Raw genomic sequence first — 16865 nt, 5'->3', positions numbered from 1 at the left:
AATTTGGTATAGTTTTTTTACTCTCGTAAAACAGCCATTTTTAACATCTGTCATAAACTGACGTCATCTAGAACATTTTTGATTTTAAGACTGAGATAACAGGCGTTGAATAATTGCCTAATTACCTAATAATTTAATTCCATGACGAACTTACGTATTAAAAGGTTAGTTATAGATTTCTCAAAAGAAATACCGGTTTTAAGGTATACGGTAAACTAAATTCCCTTTTCCTTCGGTAATCATCCCTAGGCAATCATCCCGAGGAAATCAATCCCCTATGTCGCCCACGGGGGTCCTTCGACATTCAATTTCTTGGATTGATTATTATTGCTTTATTTATCAAACCTAAAAAAAGTTTTATAAATATGTCAAAACTGACGAGTTTTTGTCATTTTTTTGTGAGATTTTGAAAAGATTTGAATGTTAAGATAAAGAGAACTGGCTCGTAAAGCAAAAATCAAAGCCCTAACTGTTTCCCAGAGGTAGCGTCAAAAGATTAAGGTTGTGTATGAAGAGATTGGAAAAAGTGGAAGAAATTTTTAATGATAAAAGTATTGTTGTTTGAATGAATAGAAAAAGTTTTTTTAAATCTAAAAAGTCGAGCAATTGCTTTGTTTATCAAGGTTGTAAGGTGATAGGAGGAGGGGGGGTAGTGTTTGTGCTTGGACTGCTTTAGTTTGGTGTATGCAGTATCTACACAGATCGAGTCAACCAAAACTACATAGAGACGCTTGAGAGCGGTATCAGCATCACATCAGCAGACATTCACTTTATCAGAATGTGAAAACCGTTGATTTTTGAAATCACTTAGCATGCATTTTTAAAATGTAAATTTTGTGTATGCGTATTAGAAATATTTCTGAACCAAAAAATAATAATTGTCAGATAAAATATCGTCCGTTTATTCGACGACTCTTTACCTCCTCTATTAGCGTAGAAGAAAATCTAAACTTGTCTAGGGTTGTTCAACTGAGCCGATATTTGTTGTTTATAAATCCAAATGCAGCGAGTAAGAAGCACGTGGTTAATTGTTATAACCTCATCTTTAAGGAAGTTCAAGTGCCTCTTATGGCATTTCTGTGGGCATTGGAGTTCATCTTTTTTAAACTTAAAATAAAAAAGCTGTATATATAAAACCAGAGCGCAAATCTGCAGATAACGTTCTAACAGAATGGCATTGATTTATAGACGAATCTTAGAGTCCTCACTATCCACTTTAAAAAAGAATGAATATAAAAGAAGCATGTTATTGCAACTCAGTCAAAGTTTTAGGTATCTATCTTCGTGTGGATATATTCAGCAAAGTAATGGTAAAAATTTGGATGTAGTTTCTTCACTTTCACACGTATCCAAGTATCATGGTGATCTATATGAGTTAAGTCTAACTGATCCAACAACTTTTTGGGGTGAAATTGGGAGAAAAAAATTAAAATGGATGAATGAATTTCATACTGTAACTGACTCTAATATGTCTGAAGGACAGCATAAATGGTTTCTTGGTGGAACATTAAACATTTCAGGTGAAAGTTATTGATTATATAAAGCATGGATTTATGTTTAATATCATATTCTCACAAACACACACATATACATGCATTTATATTACTTACATATATATTACATATTCATGCATTTGCACTGTTTGTGTAAACTGGTGGATTAAAATGATCAAGTCAAACAAGCTTGCTTTAAAACTTTTATAACGAATTTGAAAGGTTTTTTCTCTTTGTTTTCTTATATAATGTAATATGTAATAGTATAATGTGTTATGTGATAGTTTAAATATAGCATACACATCCAGTTATTCAGATTGTATTTTATACTGGACTAAGTAATATTTTGTATTCTTTTAGTAAAAGTACCTATAAATAAAAATATTAAAGTAAGATGATTTTTAAAAAAGCATTTATGAAATATTTTTGAAATATTTGTAAAGAGAACTGTCTTGATCGACATGCAAAAGAAGATCCAAATCGTGTTGCTCTTATATGGGAAAGAGATGAACCTGGAACTCATGTTAATGTTACTTACAGGTGTCTATTTTATGCATTTTGTATCAAAAAAAATTTAGCTTTGTATTTTTTAAAATATTTAGGTCAAGTGTAAATAAACTTATCCAAAGTGATTTAATATTCTGGTGATGATGATATGATTATTATATTCAATGTAAAATGTTCATTTATTTTTAGTGAACTTTTGGCCATGACCTGTCAAATCTCTAATGCTCTAAAACGAAAAGGTGTCAGTAAAGGTGACGTAGTGTGTTTATATATGCCTGCTTCTCCATTAGCTGTTGCATCCATGCTTGCTTGCACAAGGATAGGGGCTGTTCATAGGTAGGTGTAAAATAAAATTATTACTCTAACTTGTTTTTCACAGTTAATTTTTGTATTTATTTTATTTGGATTTCATTTGAGTAAAATAAATTGAGTTCAGTTTTTGTAATCCTTTATCTTTTTCTTTTTTCTTTCTTCTTTTTTTTTAAGTCATTACAAATCTTCTACAGTTACTTTAGTCAATGTTTTTAATTTTTACAATTTTATGTAAAACAGAATAGTTTTTGCAATTCAGAGGCTTAAAACTTTTCAATGAATGATACAAAAATTTACCCTAATAATTAATAAAGTAGGTTTCACAAGAATTTCTGTAAAAATCAGTTTTAAATTTTAGTGTGGTGTTTGCTGGATTCAGTGCAGAAGCTCTTGCTGCAAGAATAAATGATGGTACAATACTAATACATGGAAAAATTATAAATTGATTATACATTTTTACATGAAACATTAACATTGATGCAATCAAAAAATTTTTCTCTACTCATTCTACAAATAAAATTATCTTTGAAGTGTAATAAATTTTATGAGTTTTTATAAATTACTTACAGCATCTGTAAAAACTGTCATCACAGCAGATGAAGGTTTTCGAGGTGGTAAGAAGATCCCCTTAAAGCAAACAGTTGACATTGCTTTAAAATTGTGTCCAAGTGTTACAAACGTTTTTGTTGCTCAAAGATCTGGATTTGATGTACCCATGGTAAATGGAAGGGATGTTTATCTAAAAGAGGTTTGCTATTAATCTTTAAGTAAAATAGAATGGCGTTTTACTTAAAACTTGAACTATTTATTATTTGATATTTAAACTCAATATTTTATCAATATTTTGGATGCAATACAATCAATATTGACAAGCATTATAGATGTCATTTTTGAAAAGTAAAAGATTTTTTTTTTTAAATATTAAAAACTTCTTTTTGTTTTTAGCTTTAGTATTATAAGTTGAAACAACAGTTCTTAGGTAAATATTGTTGAAAGGAAAGCATAATGAATACATGTAGGCAATACATTTTTACAAAATCCTTTTTTCAATTTTTTTTTCATTTTCACAAATGTCACTTTGTCCTAAACTAAACCTCTGATATTGTAATTTTGAGTTTAGTCACTTGGAATTTTTTTATGCACACTGATATTTTTGTGCTAAAATTTCATTGGTCATTACTAAATTTTGAATAACAAAAGGAGAAATTTTCCAAGTTGTTTTTTCAGAATTTTTGTTTATGGTAGAAAGCTGTAATGAAAAACTTTGTTGCAATGGCTGACTGCTTGTATCATTTACCATTTGCCACTTTTGTAAAGATTTATTATCTTTTGATTCATTATCTTAGAGGAAAGGGGTTCAGTCAGATCAACTAAATCAGCTATAGTATAGAATGGAGAGTTTGACTGTGCAGAGTTGTATTAACTTTGTATATTATTGTTACAAGAGAATTTAACTTTCTAGGCAATGGCAACTGAAAATACCTTTTGCAAGCCTGAAGTAATGGAAAGTGAAGATACAATGTTTATATTATACACATCAGGCAGCACTGGAAAGCCAAAAGGTGTAGTGCATACACATGCTGGATATTTGTTGTATGCTATGATAACACATCAGGTTTGTTTTACAATTTTTCCAAAACACATCATTTGTTTACATATTATTTTTTTATTGCCAGTCCCCAATATTGAAGCTATTATGAATGATTTATATATATATATATATATATAAATGGAACACATGAACAAAATTATTTTGATGATAATTATAAAATTGTGATGACAGTTAACGCACCACTTACACATTTCAATTTATTTTAATTGTGGTCAATATTATCATATAGTTAGACAAACATATTAAAAATAGAACACATGAACACAATTATTTTGATGATAATTATAAAATTGTGATGACAGTTAACGCACCACTTACACATTTCAATTTATTTTAACCTCTTATAGCCCACTTTAATTTCTTGTTGTGTAAAAAACATACTTTTTTTAATTTTAGTCACTTATGATCCTACTATAATGATGAAATTAAAAAAAACATTTGTTTTATTTTTTTTGGGTCAATTTGGAGTTTGTTGCTTTTAGGCAACAACGGACGGATAAAGTACTAAAATAATTTTTTTTTTTTAATCTGATATAATAGTGTTTTACATGAAAAACCATGTTTTCTTTTATCTCTCTGATTTTACATTTTATTTAGAGAAATGTATTTAAAAATTTAGGATTCATGAAAAGTTTTAAAACAGTTGAATGTTGGCGTAAAACAGAAACGGACATCACACTTGGAGCACTTTACCTTAGAGAAACCATTACAACCAGGATATCTACATCTTCCTTTCTTATCTGTAAACTCTGGCCAATGTTCGTAACCATCATTTCGAATGAGTTTGTTTGGAATTGGCGCTGCAAGACCTCTTTTTTTCTTTGCATTATAGTTCAGATCAACTGATGTTGAAGGTCGTCCTTTTCTGATTGACCTTTTCCCTTGCATAATCAATGATTCGACAATTGACATTTTGAAAGATTTTAATGACATTTTCTTTTTATCATTTGCTAAATCTTTTCTATACAAAATTCATGCTTGGACTACTGAAACATCAAGAAAATGCCAGATTAGCCGATGATACCACTTTTTTGAACGAGCAGGAATACAATAGTAGCTCAATAGTCCATCTAAAAGATCAACGCCTCCCATGCATTTGTTATAGGTGGCGATTGCAGAGGGACAATCAACCAAAATCTCTTTTTTTTCTTTTTTATCCCATCTTTTTACTTAAGTTATTGGAACTACTGATTCATAAGTAGTGAGTATATTAACAGATCTATTATCAAACCACTTAATTGCACGAAGCTCAACCCCATTATTTTGGCATATTTTTATTTCAACTGAACCTCTTCCTTTATTTTTCATATATTTGTCAGTTGGCATTTTGCAGTCAGTAATCCTATTAGGGCGCACAGTCCCAACTAAAGCAATTCCTTGAATGAATAATGCAGTTGCTAATTCAACACCTGTGTACCAGTTATCTATAAACAATTTATGTCCATTGTGTCTTGGAATATTTTTTAGCAATTGCATAACAATATTTCCTGAGGCTTTAAGATCAGATTGACCTGTGCATGCAGAAATGGAGCCTGTATGGATTTCAAAGGCATAAATAAGGCCTTCTGGATTTGTCAGGATGTAAAGCTTGTAGCCTCACTTTTTAGGCTTTTTAGGATTATATTGCTTTAATCTAGATCTCCCTTTAAAAGGTACAACTTGTTCGTCAATGCATAACATTTCAGCTGGAACAAATAATTTAAAACGTTCTTTTAAAGCATCTATTAAAGGACGAATTTTAAAAAGTTTGTCTGGACAGTTTTCTGACATATTCAAATTATTATTGCAATGCAAAAACCTCTTGATACGCTCGAATCGTTGAATGTTCATAACATTTGCTATGCGCTCATATTGAAGAAATATGTCCCAATATTCGCATGTACCAGGCATTTTTACTATTGACATTAAGAAAAGTATACCAATAAATACTTCCAACTCTTCTGATGAAAGATTAAGAGGTTTAGTGATGTCAAATTGGACTGCGTATATGTTACTTTCTTCTACGATGCGCATGATGAGATCGTAGCTTATGATATCTCGAAAATACTCTATTGGCTGCCGCACAGGCAATATTCCAAGAGTTGGAATCCCAGTGAAAGGAATTTTTTTGACAGAAATATTACATGGCTCTTTTATTTTCCATTCCAATGGTTTAGACTTTTTTGACTTTAATTTGGTTTCAATAGCACTTGTTTTTTGGATTGGAGCAATGTCTGCTATTGGAAAAAGTTGGTCAATATTTTCCAAAATGAATCATCAAACTCTGTTTCTAGTTCCAAATCAGCATCTAACTCTATTTCTGGTTCCGAATCAGTAAGTTCACAATCTAATTTATTATCATTTAGTACAACTGTTTTATCACTTTCAAAAGATAAATCACTTTCCTCTGATACTGCAGGATTTAAAATTTGTCTAGGTAGAACTGATTTTAGTTTTTGACCATAAAATTTATAAGTATCCATCTAAGTAAGTAAAAAATAATACCTATAATAATGTCGTTTATTAGATGAATTTAATGTAATAGACTTTCTGTTAATGTGCAATGTTGCCTGAAGTCAACAAAATGTGTTTTCAAGCAAAACTTTTCGGTTTAATTTTTTAAGCGGGTATGCGCAATGTTGCTTTAAAGCAACAAAGGTTTAAATTAAATTTAAAAACTCATTTGATGAAAAATTAATATGAAAGATATATAAGATCACATTAAATATGTTATTAAACAAATTAGTCATTTTTTGAACTGCAAAAAGATGATATATTTCTGAAAAATAAAGATTAAAAAACTTACCTTATTTACAAACACGCAAAAATTGAATCTTTAAAAATTGAAAAGCTAATTAACTTGAGAATTCAAAGAATAAACTTTGGTGTCTGTTTATTTTGATTGGTTAAATACTGAACTAAAGTTATCAGCATTCTTTTTATTATAAAATATCACTTTAATTAAACTTTTAAACCATTTTTTGGTATGTTGACTACAGGCAACTCGGGGCTACAAGAGGTTAATTGTGGTCAATATTATCATATAGTTTGACAAACATATTAAGAATAGAACACATAAACACAATTATTTCAATGATAATTATAAAATTGACTTTGTGGTCCAGAATTGTCACATTAGAGGCAAAAATCATATCTTCACCATTTTTGAAGCTAAAATGCTAAAATTTTCGGTGAATATTCATTATACCCTGACCCATAAAAGCAGCTATTATAATGTCCCTCATCATACCTCTGAAGGACACGCCAACGACACGAAGCCAAGGACAAATGACACAACGAACAATAAACATGTGACACATATTTCATACTTAATTTTCAATGAACTATTGACTATAAATTAATAGAACATTGAATTGATTCTATTGATTAGTAACCGGCATGTATGATAAGTTTTTGCTCGATTGGATAAATATCATACAAGTGCAGAACACCAAGAACACATAACATAAAACTTACATTTAACAGACTTATTTTAACACTTATTTTACGGAAGAACTTTTAACTTAATATTCTCTGGAGAAGATGTTTCATTTTAACATAGTGGTAGATTTAGTGTATAGCATAAATAAATTCTAAAATACCACACCAAGGACACATGACATAACATGTGACATGCTTTTTGTAATTACACCTATATTTTTAGATCTATAAGTTAAATTTTATTTCCATAACATATTTGACTTCCTGGTCGATTAAACAACAAAATCTTCAAGGAGACTAGACCAAGCACACATATTTTATAATTACCTAGACATGAATATTCTGTGCATATGGTTGCACAGCAAGAACATACGACAAATTAAAAAGTGTGTGTAATGTTGGTTTTATACCAAGATTATAAATAACAATAAAGTTTCTTAAATATTTCTATATTTAAACCATTTTTACTAAACTGAGCTATTTGAAAAAATGTAATTATAAAGGTTTTGAGTTTTTAAAAAATAGCAATTAAACATGTGTCACATCCCTACTGTAAAAAAAAAGTACATATACCCCTATTTTAAGCATGCAGCTTTTTACAGATTTCTTCAAATAAAGTAAATAGGACCCATACTATCAATACATCAATTAGATATGAAGAATATAATATTTTTATGAAAATTACAAAAGAAGGTCTAAACATTCTTCTGGAAGAGCAAGCTCCTTCTTTGATTCAGAACTTCCCCTCATAGAAGTGATAAAGGGGTCTGATGAGTAGAGCAATCTTCTCATTACATCTTCATTTGTAACTTTTCGAGAATATTTTCTTGTAAAATGTTTCGAAAGTTTTTAACATCTTTATTTCTACTTTCCTGAGCTTCTTCAGATAAGAGTCCAATTGGAACCGGCTTGTCTCTTACAACCTGATGTGAATGTACAATCATCTTGTGAACTCCAGCAGGCATAGGATACCATTTAAAATGTGTTACATATGTTTTAAATGTATATTTGCAATATATTTCAAGTTTATCTGGGTCAATTGGGTGCTTACAGGACAGCACACAAAGGATAATAAAGAATCTTTTAACAAGACCTTTATCAACTCCAAGTATTTCAGCAAAAGTTTCATGGCTTCTAAATGCCCTTCTTGCTGTGTTTCCATCATTGGATGTACCAGAGCCACCACTTCTTGGCACATCAACAACAAGTCCAAGTGTATTTTTAATTTTTATCTGAATTTCTTTTTTTCTGCTTGCAAATATTTGTTTCTTTTCAGGTGTATTTGCATGAAAAAATCCAGAATCATTATATCCTGGTCTTCTTCTCTGTCCAATATGTAACAGACATTCAAAACAGCGAATCCAGAGATGGAGAGTGTGGATTCCCAGGTCTAAAGACATCTGATTAGTTTGTCTATTATAAGCAATTTCAAAGTCATTCATTTTTTTAGGCGTTAATCCGCAAACATTGCAAACTTGATAAGAATCACTTAATGGAGAAAGAAGATTCTAACTTGTGCTTGACTTGAAATAAGTCTATGGTTGTTGCTCTCAGCTCAGTTGACATAAAAAAATCATATTCTGCTTTAACAATTTGCTGATTTTCTTTAGCGAATTGCATTCGAACAGGGCGACAATATTGGGTTGAGGATGTTTTGGGGTTAGTCCAAAGAATAACATTAGTTTCCTGTATTTTAAGTTGCACAGGTACTGTACATGAAAGAAACAAAGATTCTTCAACTGGAACTGGAATTCTGTCCTCTTCATCTTCAGTTCTCTGTTTATAAACAGACTGTTCAGTTGAACCATCAAATCCAACTTTGCTTATAAGAAGAAGAGTATTGCAAGGCTCAGGTAGTTTTGATTTATCCATGACTTTCCAAATCCTGTTTGCAGTGTGATCCATTATTCCTTGAAGATTCACAGAAGCACTGTAGTCTGAGGTAACAATTCCGGAATCTGGAATGCAATCATTTTTAGCTTTCACAATATAATTGTAGGCAGGGTATAACATGCAACCTTTATCTAAGGCCCCTTGGCGAATAGTTTGATAGTCAGCCCTACTCATTCTACAGTCTAACATTAAAGCTAGAGCTTCTTCTGGTGAGTAGCTTTTAGAGCATGATATATTGCAGGATCCATCAATTTTACTTTCCATCAAATGTTTCAGAACTTGGGCGTCTTTAATTCGTCCTTCTTTGTTGAGATTAAGAATAAGGGCATGAAACAGGATTTCATTGGTAACTCCTAATTTTTTAATAATGTCTGACAATCTTCTTTTCTTAGACCTTATTGAGAGATCTTTAAATAATTTTGATGGTGCACCTCGTTGTAAATTGTTTATTATAACTTGCTGTTGAGGTTCATTTACAATAAATTCCATATGTAACCATTTCTCGTAACGATTTATAAATCTTGCTTTTTGTCTACCTATTTGATTCCATTTCTTTTTAAAGTCTTTCATAAACTTTTCAGTTAACCTAATCTGATTGTGCTTGGGATAACATTGAGAAAACAATATACTAATTTCGGTTTGTGCTTCCTTACTAATTAAACTTACATATTTATTCTCATATTTTCCTTTAAACAAGTAATCAAAAATGTCTTTGTTCTTCATATAAAAACTTGGTTTCACCAATTATTAGTTACTTGATTTTTTGTGAATGTTATTTGTTTTGATTGTTTTGTTTATCCGTTTTTTCCGCTTTTATTTTGGAATATTCCGCTATTCGTTTTCACGGTTGAAACTAGAAAAAACAATATTTCAAAACATTGGGAGTCAGAGGGGAGATGCATTTTAGTCTAAATACATCATGTTTGGACTAACCCTACAGGTACAAAAGCAAACAAAAGCAGCCAAAACTTTTTCTACATTTTTCTAAACACGCTATTTTTTCAAAAGCAAAAAATTTCAAAGTGGGCAAACCTGGGCGAAAATTTTCCTGGTCGATCAAAGTTTTATTTTTTAACAATTTATTTAAAAAAGTGTTTAACAAGCGGTAAGTTGTGTCTTTTGTAAGCTTTTTTACATTTCTAAATTATTTTATGCTGACCTTCTACATTTCCTAAGAATATTCAAAACAATTTTCATAGCTTTGATATCTGTAGGAGTCAGCATGTATAAAAGTTTGTAGACAGATTTTTGCCCGAAAAAATGTAATTTTCTTCAGTCTTTGAACTTCAAACCCTCCTTAGACAAATTTTTAAAAAAATTATGGACCTTAAAAATTGAAATATGGTCTTCACATAACATATATAATTCAATTTTAAGATAGTTTTTATTATAAAACAATATATAATTTTTTATTTATGGCATGGTCCTGGACCACTTTTGGGTGGTGAAACAAAAAACTAAAACCAAAAATATGGCTCATTTAACAAAATAAGGTAAAATGATTATTATTGCTATGCACATTGATCAGCTTAAATTGAAATATTTTTGACTTATCAATAACTTGTATTACCACCTCTTGATGCTATTACAGCCTGACATCACCGTGGATTACTTTCAATTAGAGATCTAATCATTTCTTGAGGGACATCTTCCCACTCGCGGATATGACTTTGTTGCAGCTTGTCTAGGCTGTTAGGTGGTGGATGTTGGCTTCTAACACAGCATCCCATTATGTCCCAAAGATGCTCTATTGGGTTCATATCTGGACTGCAAGCTGACCACTCCAAAACTTTTATATTAACATTATTTAAGTATTCAGTAACAATATGTACTGCATGTGGTCTAGCATAATCCTGCATAAGAAGGAATCCATCCCCAATGTACAGTGCAAAATAGTTAAATTTGGAGACTTTGTGCAGTAGTGAACCATTCTCTCAGTGTTTGAAGCATTAAAAATCGGTCCTCCATGGCATTGGTAGCTCATAGTCTGCCTTGGCCAAGTTGTCTAGCGTAATCTTTTGTCTCTACAAACCTTTGTAGAACCCTACCGACTTGTATGAGACACTCCAAATCTTCTACCAAGTTTGCGATTTATTAATCATTCATTGGATAAAGAAACTAATGCAACACATTCATCAAGACTTAAATTTTATCTAGAATGCTGCATTAGGAACAGATGTACTGCTCAAATGACAGTTATCTATTCTACTGTTAAAACAATTTAAAAGCAGTGCATACTTTTCTTCTAGAAGTGAGGTTTAGTTACAGCAGAACTTGCTACTTATGAAAAGCTGCTATAATTTCATAAATTAAATAAGGGAAACAGAATAAACATTACTATCATCAGAAATTTGATCAGGTCATAGGTTTATTGAGTTATCATTTAAACTCGTCATATTTCATAAAGTATGCGGGTTTTTTTTATTTGTATATATAAATCAAATTTCCTTTCATTTTTCTTGATTGCTTTTAAGAGGTTCTCTTTAAGTAAATTGAATAAGGAGATTAAAGTAAAATCATCATTTTTTATATTACATACCATAATTACAAGTTCAAATATATATTTCATTTTTTCATTCTTGACATAATTGTTTTTTTATGTTTAAAACTAACAATACGGATACTTAATTAAGTAGTTGTAGTAAAGTTGCTGTAGCTGTAGTAAAAGTAGTTGTAGTCTTTGCAGTGGATTTTAGAGTTTGTTTTTTTTTTTATCATTAAAATGGCCAATGTTTTTATTTTTGCGATAATCAAAAGTCAGTGAAACTTTTTAAACTGTAGATAGATTTTGCATTCATCCTTTGTATGATGATGCCAAACGAGAAAAAGAGGATCACAAAGAAGATGTGTAGATATTGACAGGGTTGACCAAGAAAGTTAACATGCTGGTGAATATATTAAATATTTAAAAATGTGTTTAATATGCTCTTTCTCAAATGTTTTATATTACAGCTAGTGTTTGATTACAAACCAGGAGACATACATGCTTGTGTTGCTGATATTGGATGGATTACTGGTCACTCCTATGTTGTATATGGACCTTTAGCAAATGGAGCAACAACTGTTCTTTTTGAGAGTGTCCCAAGCTACCCAGATCCAGGACGCTACTGGGAAATGGTAGAGCGGCTAGGTATCAATCAGTTTTATGGTGCACCAACAGCTATTCGCTATTTGCTCAAATTTGGAGATGAATATGTTAAAAAGTACAATCGCTCTACACTGAAAGTTTTAGGTTCAGGTGAAAATTTTTCTTTAAGTTTTAAAAAGTTTTTTGTAAAAATCATTGTTTCATTGATCTGATCGAGAATAAAATTTTCCTTTTAAAGTTTCCCAAATAATCAAGAGAAGAGTTTCTTATCTTTGTTACTGGAAACATGAACTAAGTTTTTGCAGATAGCGTTTTTTATCTGCAGAAAATACTTTCTCCTATAAACAAGTAGAGTGGAATGAGACACCAGAACCTTTTAATTAAGCTTTTGTTTTCTATAATTATTGTTTCTTTATATTCAGTTGGGGAGCCAATAAATGATGAGGCTTGGCATTGGTATTGTGATGTAGTGGGAGATGGAAAATGTCCTGTGGTTGATACTTGGTGGCAGACAGGTAAATTGCCTTTTCCAGTTTGTGTTCCATTTGAAACTGTTGTAGGATTTTGTCGATGGAAATTTTTTTTATAACGAAGAAACTGGTGGAATACTTATGACACCTCTGCCTGCTCCGGAAAATGCACTTGTGAAACCTGCTTGTCCTGTGCGTCCTTTTTTTGGAGTAGAGCCTGTTCTTCTTGATGACAAGGTTCTTTCATTCATTTATTCATTTAGAATAATTTTTTTTAGGTTTGCATAAAACAGGTTATGAATAAACAACAAAAAACAACCCATTAACTAACAACTTAGTACTCAGTAAGTTAAGAATGATACAAGGATTGCATGACAATTTCTTGTGAAAAATAGCAAACATCAAAGTTTAAATTTTTCTGCAGCACCTAATGTTTGGATTTGTAGTGCCTAATTTATTTCTCTTTTGTGTTCAACATTATTTTTTGGGTTAACTGATGTTTTACAATAACTATTTGATTATTAATCTTAGGGTAATGTGCTACATGGGAATAATGTTAGAGGAATGCTATGCATAAAGAAATCAATACCAGGAATGTCACGAACTCTGTTTGCAAGCAAAGAGAGGTTTTTTGATGCGTACTACAAACCTTTCCCAGGTATTTTTTTTAAAGTAGATTTTTCACACTGCTCGATGGAAACTCAATGGTGAATTATCTTTGTTTTTATTATATTTTATGTTAAATATTTCAGTTGTGTTGAAAATTTTTTTTATTTGAAAATGTACAACAAGAAAATATTTTAGGCTATTACTTTACTGGAGACGGAGCAATGAGAGACTCTGATGGTCATTATCATATAACTGGTAGAGTTGATGATGTCATCAATGTAAAGGGAATTAGATTGGGAACAGCTGAAGTTGAAGATACCCTTGTAAGTACTTTTGTTATCTGTTTAGAATCTTAGTTCATTAAAAAAAGAAAAAAACTGGAATCCAAATAGAATTGTTTTTTGTTTTTTTTTTTGTTTTTTGTTTTTGTTTTTTTTCTAAAAAATACGCCTTTTCAAAAAAAAAAAGGATATAGAACATACTATTGCTTCTTCTTTTAATCTATTCAATTTAAAACTGATTCTAAAAAGCCAAAAGATTAGATAATGGGTGGCAAAAAGTTGATTTTTAATGTTTGTTGTGCATCAGATCTGTTTTTAGATCAGTGATATTAGGTAGAAATTTTTGGGGTACAGCTAATTAGTCTTGTATTTCTTACAACATTTCAAAAAAAGTATTTTTTAAAAGTCTTTTTACCATTGAATGCCGTACTTTTTTTCTGCTTTTTTTCTGTTTTTTAAATTCTTACAAAATGTTCTTGAATAAAATGTTTTTGATTATTAAAGACAACTATTTGCTTATGTTAACAATTTTGTTACATGTAGTAATTTTTTAAAAATGTAACAGGACCATCATCACTCAGTTGCAGAGACTGCTGTTGTTGGATATCCTCATGAGATGAATGGAGAAGGTACAAAAACTTTCATGGTTTCTACTGGAGAACTTTTGTATGAAATGAGCATTTTTTAGTCAAAATTGATGATTATTATAACTACTGTATCATTTTAAAATTAAGACTCGCAAGTTTCTGAAATCTCTCACAAACTTATTCTAGTGGTAAATTCATGTTGCCTTACTTCAAGCATTTGTGTATTTACTAACCTTAGGTGTGTATGCTTATGTCACACTAAAAGAAAATGTTACTGAAGATGAGGATGTCATTAAAAGCGAGTTGCGTTTAATGGTAAAAAAGGCGATTGGATCTTTTGCTGTTCCAGAAATGATTCAGGTATTCTTTTTTTCTGCTAAGTTGTTGTTGGTTTTTACACTTTCTGATTTATTTTTTACTATATTTGCATAAATTCAATTTTATTCAAAAGATTGACTTAGAATTTCGTTATTTAACAAAAATGGCCTCCACTGTAAAGAATGGTTTTTTTATTTATACTTTTGTAGCAAATGTATTGAAACATTGGCCAAGGTTAAGAATCTACCCTGAAAGCCAATATGAAACCTCTTTACTTTATTATATTTAATTATACTTTATGTAAATAACAAAAAACCTTTTTACCAAGATTATGTGCCGGTCCCATAAGATCAAAACAACCTGAATATTGTTACAAATAAAAAAAAAGAAAATCATTTTTGTCGAGGGGGGCGCCCATAGTGCGTTTAAATTTAGATAATAACTTGGTGTCATGTTTACAACAAATTTTTACTTGCAAATTTTTTTTATCAATGTTGGATAAAACAAAAGATCTTGTTGTTTTCTGAAAACAACCGTTTAGTTTTTTTACTGTTACTTTGAAGAATTTTTAAATAAAAAAGTTTAACTATATATATTATTATTATATATATTATATATAAAAGTATAACTATACTTTTAACTATATATTATTATTATATATATGTTATTGTATATAAAATTTTAACTATATATATATATATATATATGTAAAAGAGTAACATATTGTGTGTATTTAGATTAGCCCTGGTTTGCCAAAAACTCGTTCCGGAAAGATCATGCGTCGCATTTTACGTTGTATTGCTGCTAATCGTATAGATGACATTGGTGATGTAAGCACCCTTGCTGAGCCTGAAGTTGTTGATTCTATTATAAAGCAGCATCTTAAACTTTTGGAATCCATTGAAATAAGTAAATTATCTAATAAGTAAACCATCAGAAAAGTCATTTTACTCTCCAGGAGTTTGTTTTTTTTTTATGAACATTTTAGTCCAAGTTTATTCCTAATTGGTACCTATCGGATGATAACATTTAATTTGGCTTGCAGTTTTAGATTAATTTCTTGGCACCAGAATCAGTTTGAAACATTTCAATTACATTCAAAATATTACGAATTTTCTCTTCTTTAAGAAAATTTATAAGTTGTCTATAAACTTTTATTAATTGAAAAAAAAAGAGGTTTCTAAGTCAGAGACCTTAAGAAATCGTGTGCACGAATTTTGTAAAACGCATAATGGTGAAGGGGAAAAATTAACTGCTGACTATTTTAAGGCAGAATTTGTACCAAAATCAATTATCTATACTATAATAAGACGTATAGAAAGCGGAGCTAGCTTTCAAAAAGCAACAGGATGTGGTCATAAACTCAAAATAATGACCAAAAAGAATGTCAAGCCCTTAAAAGAAATGTTTGACTAGAGGACAGAATTTCTCAAAGACAAGCAGCCCAGAAGTTTGATTGTAACAGTAAAACGCTGGCAACAAAAACTGAGGTCCATTCGCAAGAACAAAATGCGAAAGACTGAAAATTTTTAAAATCGAGCTTTCATCTTAGATGACGAGTCATCTTACTTTAGCTCATACTAGCATTGATGGTAACAACAGACTTAATGCAAGCAATATAAATGACACCTCTACAAATGTAAAATATAAATCTATTGTTCTTATAAAGAATTGCCCTCACTGTCCTCCTTAAGTTTAAAAAGCTTGTATTAAAAGGTTATCAAAAACTTGACAGCATTAAAGGAGAAAGACTAAAATCCTATTTGTGTCACCATCTCTTAGATAGTTTGTTTTTTAGAATAAATTCTTAAGAATTAGAACAAGAAAATATGTCATAATATAAACTTTATTCAATTTATAAACAGTTTTTTTTGGTTTTGTTTTTTTTTTCATTTAAAAGAACTTGCAAAAATTGAAAAAATCTTTTAAATACATTTCTCAAACTTATAGATATCACTCGATGAAAATGAGACTGTAAAGTAAGTTGGTAGTGCTTTTTACAATACCACGTTCTTGTTTAAGTCGTCTGCATAGGATTTCTCTGAAAATTTTAGATTTTGATAGTTGTATCACCTCGTCAGTTTTTCTCCGATTCAGTGCATTGAGACACGAGCCGAAGCTCTATTCTTGTTCGCCTAAGATTATCCAGAGGTAATTATCATTGCTTTCTAGCACGGATTCTGACTTAGAGGCGTTCAGTCATAATTCAACAGATGGTTGCTTCGCACCACTGCCTTTTCAAGCAAGTGCAAAAGAATGATCAAATCTTTTTTTT

General features: G+C 30.4%; 1 protein-coding gene across 2 annotated transcripts; it reads left to right on the top strand.

Moving 5' to 3' along the window:
- Window positions 1–933: 933 nt before the first annotated feature.
- LOC145182690 (acetyl-coenzyme A synthetase 2-like, mitochondrial) lies at window positions 934–15547 on the top strand. 2 transcript variants are annotated; one of them, XM_090074694.1, is made up of 14 exons: window positions 934–1520; window positions 1937–2033; window positions 2190–2336; window positions 2671–2723; window positions 2882–3060; window positions 3775–3927; window positions 12190–12475; window positions 12748–12840; window positions 12920–13032; window positions 13327–13453; window positions 13600–13727; window positions 14251–14314; window positions 14511–14632; window positions 15328–15547. In XM_090074694.1, exons 1-14 carry the CDS (start codon window positions 1172–1174, stop codon window positions 15517–15519), a joined length of 2103 nt encoding a protein of 700 aa, XP_089930820.1. In that variant the 5' UTR covers window positions 934–1171; the 3' UTR covers window positions 15520–15547. The 2 variants fall into 2 exon arrangements, 1 of the variants encoding a protein (XP_089930820.1); XR_016448405.1 differs by lacking the exons at window positions 14511–14632; window positions 15328–15547 and adding an exon at window positions 12019–12125 and having other exon boundaries at window positions 12212–12475.
- Window positions 15548–16865: the final 1318 nt, after the last annotated feature.

Source organism: Hydra viridissima, unplaced genomic scaffold, assembly GCF_058129835.1.
Source record: "Hydra viridissima isolate aposymbiotic clone 2 unplaced genomic scaffold, HvirCarnegie_v1 scaffold_17, whole genome shotgun sequence".
NCBI classification, from domain to species: domain Eukaryota; kingdom Metazoa; phylum Cnidaria; class Hydrozoa; order Anthoathecata; family Hydridae; genus Hydra; species Hydra viridissima.
Note: the sequence above shows the minus strand (reverse complement) of the source record. Positions and strands in the feature narration are given on the sequence as shown.